At 45.9% G+C, this 7,838-nt stretch overlaps 1 gene segment (V, D, J or C); it reads left to right on the top strand.

Annotated features, from left to right (window-relative positions):
* Window positions 1–373: 373 nt before the first annotated feature.
* On the top strand, window positions 374–1,613 carry LOC131364714 (immunoglobulin heavy variable 3-66-like). The segment is given in 3 exon segments: window positions 374–386; window positions 478–612; window positions 1,294–1,613. Coding segments are annotated over 3 exon segments (468 nt in total).
* The last annotated feature ends 6,225 nt before the right edge of the window (window positions 1,614–7,838 follow it).

Raw genomic sequence — 7,838 nt, 5'->3', positions numbered from 1 at the left:
CACTTTTTATAAGACATACAGATGAAAAAGGCAGGTTCTGAACAGAGCTGAATGTTCTTTTGGGTATTACAGTGATACATAGTGATGGACTTTAAAGTGAGATCCAATGAGTAAAGAGCAGTGATGAACCTGACAGCATGAAACACACCCAGAGTCTTACAGGAAGCTTTTTCTCATCTCAGCTGTTCCTCTGTGAATGTTTTTATATCTCTAGTGGGCGTGTCATGCAAATGAAATCCTGCATTTGAACCATTTATGCTGAAACATTCAGCCCAACAACATACCAGCAGTTTGTGTTCATTTACAGCAGCAGGAATCATTTTAATTCTTTGAGATGGGACTAGGCAGTGTTTTGAGTTACTTTACTCTCGAAATGTTTATTCAATGTTAGTATTATTATTTATTTCACAAAATATTTTAAGGATATTTCTTACTTTCTTTTTTAACTTTAACACCTATCTTTGTGTGATCTTGCAGATTCCTGCAGTCAGATACTGATCGAGTCTGATCCAGTGATCATCAAGCCTGATGGATTTGACTTTAGTAGCCATTACATGGCTTGGATCAGACAGGTGTTTGGAAAAGGACAGGAATGGGTTGCAAGAATCCACAGTAGTAGCAAATATAATTCCAGTGATTTTCAGGGCCGCTTCACCATCTCCAGAGACAACAGTAAGAAGCAGGTGTATCTGCAGATGAGCAACATGAGGACAGAAGACACTGCAGTTTATTACTGCGCCCGTGATCCACAGTGACATTTCACTTCTGAATTTAGTCGAAGAAAATATAACACAACAAACACAACATGAGATCCAGACAGTATAAAATTTTTCCCTATAATCTGTTTTAATCACAGAAATATTTCACAGTGTGACAGAGTGAGAACTATGGAAACATTTAAAATCAGAGGATAAAAGTCATTTACATACTATACACTAACATTTATCTTATACATTCAGTTGTAAAAAAATATAAACAAATTTAAACACCAAAGAACATTTCCACTATGATTATTAAAACCTGCAGAACACCATCATAACAATATGTAAATGAATATGCAAAATGTTCTCCTTACAGCTACATATAGAGAAATATCAGCCACGGTCACTGTGGGCTCTGGAGAGTTTAGCACTGCTTTTAGATAAAAGATGTTCCTTCCAGTTCTGCTGCTGCTGGCAGCTTCATCCTGTGAGTTTCACTTCAGTAATGAACTCAGAGCTGCTAGTAAATTACTGCAGTTATAACCTACTGTACATACATTTTTACTGAAACTGTGACATCTCTTTTTTTCAGATGTGGAATGTGCAGTAGAGCTCACTCAGGACACCTCAGTGATGTTAAAGCCTGGAGATTCTTTAACCCTCAGCTGTAAAGTATCCGGTTACTCAGTTACTGATAACAGCTACGCCACAGCTTGGATTCGACAACCTGCAGGGAAAACTCTGGAATGGATAAACCACATTTGGGGGGGTGGAAGCATGTATCATAAAGAGTCTCTAAAAAGCAAGTTCAGTATTTCTAAAGATGCCTCCAGCAGCACGGTGACTCTGAGAGGACAGAACATGCAGACTGAAGACACAGCTGTGTATTACTGTGCACGGAGACCACACTGATGCATTTCCTTATGTAGCTGGGTGTACACAGGGAAGAATACACCAGAACACAAGTATGTTTCTTTTTAGCTGGGTTTTAATCTGACGGCTGTTTTTGGAAACTGACATCTTGTTTAACTCAAATCTAGTGGAGTTAAGTACAATCCAACTGTATAAAAAACAAATTACTCAGAACAGAAATAAAAAAAAACAACAACTACTGGAATACAGCAGTGGCTAAGGTACAAAGAAGAATAAAAAGCATATTAACAAAGACACTGTACATATGCTCTCCATGTGAACCATGAGTTTCAAATTTATCACATGAAAAATTTATCACATGAAAAATTTATCACATGTACATCAGTCACTTAACAAATATATTAGACAAAATCAACGATAGACATCAATTATCTCAAACACAGTATTGAACAGTTTAATCACAAAACTTACATACCCAATCAGTTAGCTTTATCCCCTAGGCCCACTCGTTGCCACGTGATTCCACTGCATCTGCCAAAATTTATATACCAAATATTCTTTAAGACTCCATTACACAACTTAGTAGTACATATTAAAGGAGATAAAGAAATCTTACCAAGAAGAACAACGTTTCCACCTGCGAAATTTTGGTTACCGCGAGCGTTACACACGGAGCTCTTTCTACACAGGTAAAATATTTGTGCACATGCAACACACATGAACAGTGTCACGCACGTACACAGAAACCTCTTAAAGGGGGGACACACAATTTATTTAATTATACATACACCAGACATAGTGTTCAATTTTGCTACCTGGCCACACTTAAGTGTCATTACAAAAACACATGTGTACTGTAATCATACACTGAACTCATATTTTCATAATCTACATATTTGTATTAAAAAACATTAAGACTGAAAAACATTTTCTCAGAGTTCACAATTAAACAGCATTTACTTACTAAATTGAACTTACAGTAGATATTCAGTCTTAAATAAATACAAACTAATTTAAGCACCAAAGAACATTTTAATAAGTACGTGAATTTATTAACTTCATATATCTTTACAGTCTTAATTTTTTTCTTCAGATGACTTTAGAGTTGGACACTGATGCCTCGTCAGGCGGGGGAGTGTTAGAGTCCATGTGCAGATTTAGTAAAGGACGGTAGGCAGAAATCGTGGTCAAGATAACGTAAGCAAAGGGTCAAATACCAGAAGGCTAACACTCAGAAAACTAATCCAAAACACAAATCCGAAACTTGAAGTCAAGAAATAAACAGGCAAGGTCATACACGAGGTAACTAGACAATAACTGAATAAAGGCTTGGCAAGTGACACAAACGGAAACAATGCTTCGCAATGAGGCTGAGGTGGCGCGCTGCTTAAATATGCCTCTGTACCGGAAGTGGCCAGAGATAGTTAATATTCGGGCGAGGGCTCCCTCTGGTGTTCTGGCCCAGGCTGTTGTGTGACAGAACCCCCCCATCTAGGGACACCTCCAGGTGTTCGCCGTGGGCGCCCCCTCGGGCGAGGGGCCGGTCTGTGGGGAAAGTTCAGGTGAAATTCTTCGATGAGTGCAGGGTCCAGGATGTCCTGCCTATTGACCCAGCAGCGCTCCTCCGGGCCATACCCCTCCCAGTCCACCAAGTATTGGAGGCGGCCACCCTGTCGACGTGAGTTGAGAATGGTGCAAACACGATAAGCGAGGGAGCCGTCGATGTCCAGGGGAGGAGGTGGTTCATGGGTATCAGAGCGCGCGGTTTGAGGTTCATGATAGGGCTTGAGCAGAGATACATGAAAAGTGGGCGAGATACGATAAGAGGCAGGCAGTTCCAGGCGATATGAGACAGGATTAACCTGACGAACGATCTTGAAGGGACCGATGAATTTGGGGCTGAGTTTGCGACAGGGTGGTTTGAGTTTCAAATTACGCGTGGATAGCCAAACTCTCTGACCCACCTGGTAGGCTGGGTGAGGCTGACGTCGGCGATTGGCCTGAATTACCTGTCTTCGTACTGCCCTTTGAAGTCGGACATGGGCTCGCTCCCAAGTCTCTTGGCTACGTCTAGCCCAGTCGTCCACTGCGGGGACATCAGAGGGTTCGTCGGTCCATGGGAATAAAGGTGGTTGATAGCCTAGTACACATTGGAACGGCGTCAGCCCCGTAGAGGAATGGGTTAAGGAGTTCTGGGCATATTCGGCCCACGAGAGGAACTCACTCCATCTATGTTGCTCCTTGCTGCAGTATACTCGCAGGAACCTCCCCAGCTCTTGATTCAGGCATTCGGCTTGTCCGTTGGACTGGGGATGGTACCCCGAGCTCAGACTGATGTTGATCCTCAATTGCTTACAGAACTCCTGCCATACTCTAGAGGTAAACTGTGGCCCTCGGTCTGATACTATGTCCTCAGGGATGCCAAAATTTCGGAACACGTTATGAAAAATAGCTACGGCGGTTTCCATAGACGTGGGTAGGCCTTTCATAGGGATGAGTTTACACCCCTTCGAGAACCGGTCTATGACGACCATGATCGTGGTGAAGCTCTGCGACTCGAGGAGGTCTGTGAGAAAGTCTATAGAGAGGTGCGACCAGGGGCGTCGTGGGACGGGTAGAGGTTCCAACAGGCCCTCAGGCAAATGGCGGTCGGTTTGAGACTGGGTGCACACGGGACAGGAACGTACAAACCCCTCAACATCCTGATTTAGAGAGGGCCACCAAAAGGTCCGGCACAGTAGCTGAGTAGTGCGGTGCATACCTGGGTGGCCGGTGCTGGGGCTCTCGTGGGTCCACTTAATCAGTCTGTGACGGAGTGTCGTGGGCACAAACCGCTTGGAGGGTGGACAGTTTGGGGGGGGTGCCTCGGAGGTGCAGGCCCGTTCGATCTCACTCATGAAATCCCAACGTATGGGAGCAACCAGCACAGAAGGCGGAAGGATGGTGTCCGGGTGAACGGAGGATTCGCAGACTTCATGAATTCTAGAGAGCGCATCTGCTTTTCCGTTTTTGGACCCAGGACGATAGGTGACCGTGAATTTGAATCGCGAGAAAAACAATGCCCACCTGGCTTGGCGTGAGTTCAGACACTTGGCCTCCCGTAGATAGGCTAGGTTACGGTGATCTGTGAGAATTAGGAATGGGTGAACTGCCCCCTCCAGCCAATGTCTCCACTCCTCCAGAGCAGCCTTCATGGCCAGTAGTTCCTTGTTACCCACGTCATAGTTCATTTCCGTCGGGGTTAGCTTACGAGAGAAGAAGGCGCATGGGTGTAATTTGCCTGACTCTGGCTGGCGTTGAGAGAGCACCGCCCTGAGGCCGCTGTTAGAGGCATCCACCTCTACTGTGAACGGTAAGTCTGGTCGGGGGTGCCGGAGTATGGGGGCAGACGAGAAGCTTTGCTTGAGCTTACTGAAGGCATTGCTGGCTTGGTCAGTCCATCTGAGTTTACGTGGCTTCCCCTTTAGTAACGAGGTCAAGGGACCGGCTATGGTGCTATAGTTCCGAATGAATCGACGATAAAAGTTAGCAAACCCCAGAAATCGCTGTAAGCCCTTAATGTTGGTGGGCTCCGGCCAGGATGTGATCGCTGATACCTTGGACTGATCCATTTCTATTCCCTTGTGAGATATCACATAGCCCAGGAACGTTATGGAGGAACGATGGAACTCACACTTTTCCAATTTTACGAAGAGGTTGTGGGCTGCTAGACGGTGAAGTACGTCACGAACGTGGGAAACGTGTTGCTCATAGTTGGATGAATAAATCAGTATGTCGTCTATGTAAGCTATAATGTGACTGTGGAGCATGTCTCTGAACACTTCATTTATCATGGATTGGAAAACCGCTTTGGTGTTGGTGAGTCCATATGGCATGACTAAGTACTCGTAGTGTCCGTTCGTGGTGTGAAAGGCTGTCTTCCATTCATCTCCTTCCCGTATCTGAATCAGATTGTAAGCACTGCGCAGATCGAGCTTAGTGAATATTTTCGCTCCTTGTAGCTGTTCGAGGGCAGCCGGGACTAAAGGGAGTGGATAGGGGTAAGGCACAGTGATGGCATTCAAACCGTGATAATCAATGCATGGCCGGAGCCCTCCATCCTTTTTTTCCACAAAGAAGAAACCCGCAGCTGCCGGCGATGTAGAGGGTCGGATATATCCGGCAGTGAGGGCCTCTTCGATGTAGTCCTCCATGGCCTTTTTCTCAGGGATGGAAAGAGGGTAAACTCAACTCTTGGGTGGTGTGGTGTTAGGCAGGAGTTCTATGGTACAATCCCATGGTCTGTGTGGCGGGAGCCTGGTCGTGTTCTCTTTACTGAATACCTCCTGCAGGTCGGAATATTCCTGAGGGAGCAATATTAGACTGGTTGAACCTGGGCTTTCTATGGACGTAGCGAGGCATGGACGAGGAGTGTGTTCCTGAAAGCAGTTTTTTATACAGGAAGGGGCCCACCTGCAGATGTCACCGTTCTTCCAGGAGATATCGGGGTCATGAAGCTGCAGCCAGGGGAAGCCCAATACTATGGGGTTAGGTGGGGAAGAGATGACAAAGAATGATAATCGCTCACGATGGAATAACCCGAGTTGGAAGTCTATGGGTTGTGTGTGATGAGAAATGAGGCCCCCTCCGATGGGTTGGTCGTTAATGGCGGTCACATGGAGCGGGGGCACGCATGGGACCGTGGGGATGTGAAGTTCGTGCACCAGATTAGCGTCTATGAGGTTAACCGCCGAGCCCGAGTCAATCAGCGCTGTGACACAGAATTTTGAATTAGCAATGAGCAAGAAAGCAGGAAGAGAAACCTTGGATAAATGCTCAATATTCTCTACCTGGGTTGTAGCATCGGTTCGGTTAGATCCTCTGTGTGTTGCTGGACATCCATCATGCGTCGTGGCATGGCACGTGAACTGGTGGCTGCAGGACGGTGTTGACGGTGCAGGTTGTCTAGACGAATGGCGGTGGAGATGTATTGGGATAGCGTCATGCTGGTGTCGCGGCAGGCCATTTCCGCTTGTAATTCTGGGTTGAGTCCCTCACGGAACACCGCCATGAGAGCTGTCGCATTCCATCCAGACCGAGCGGCCAACGTACGGAATTTAATGGCATAATCCGCGGCCGTGTCCCTCCCTTGGCGAAATAATCCGCGGACGCTTTGACTTGGGGGTCTGAGTCCCAAACCGCTGCAGCCCAATCTAGCGCTCTTCCGGTTAGCAGAGATAATATAAAGGCGCACCTGGTTCTCTCGTCGCTGTATGCCTCTGGCTGATGAGCGAAATAGTTATCACATTGACGAAGGAAACCCCTGCAGCGATCGGCGGATCCATCGAACTTTTCGGGTAAGGCAAAACGAGGAAGTTCGCTGCGTACATGGAATGCCGACGCCGTGGCGGCTGCTTGTTCTTGCGGCTGTTGCTGAAGTTGTTGATTTGCGGCTTTCAGCGAGTCAACCTCTTCCTGATAAGCACGAAGGAGGGCTCGTTGTCGCCATAACGCCGCTCGCATATCCGCTGGACTCATTTCTGGCAAAGCATTCTGTAACGCCTCGTCAGGCGGGGGAGTGTTAGAGTCCATGTGCAGATTTAGTAAAGGACGGTAGGCAGAAATCATGGTCAAGATAACGTAAGCAAAGGGTCAAATACCAGAAGGCTAACACTCAGAAAACTAATCCAAAACACAAATCCGAAACTCGAAGTCAAGAAATAAACAGGCAAGGTCATACACGAGGTAACTAGACAATAACTGAATAAAGGCTTGGCAAGTGACACAAACGGAAACAATGCTTCGCAATGAGGCTGAGGTGGCGCGCTGCTTAAATATGCCTCTGTACCGGAAGTGGCCAGAGATAGTTAATATTCGGGCGAGGGCTCCCTCTGGTGTTCTGGCCCAGGCTGTTGTGTGACAACAACCTCCATCATAAAGACATGGTTATAAATTACTTAAATGACCACTGATTCATTTGCTTAAAAACTATTGCAATCACAGAAATCCCATTTACCATACAGCTGCATTGCTATTATTTTTAAGGCAACTGATCATTTATTTAATTTATGTACATGTGTGTCTACACACCTTCACAGATGCTGAGTTAGCTGTTAGCCCTCAAAAATGTCAGCTCATGTAACAAGTTAAGGACTCCTAAGTATTTATTTACTGAAGTCAGATGAAATACAGATTGCTGTTTTTAATTACATTTTGAATTACGACTATGCAACTAAACACGCAGAGAAACACAAGAACTTGACTGATGCAGATCAGCGATAGTGC

Source organism: Hemibagrus wyckioides, linkage group LG02 (assembly GCF_019097595.1).
Source record: "Hemibagrus wyckioides isolate EC202008001 linkage group LG02, SWU_Hwy_1.0, whole genome shotgun sequence".
NCBI lineage: Eukaryota > Metazoa > Chordata > Actinopteri > Siluriformes > Bagridae > Hemibagrus > Hemibagrus wyckioides.
Note: the sequence above shows the minus strand (reverse complement) of the source record. Positions and strands in the feature narration are given on the sequence as shown.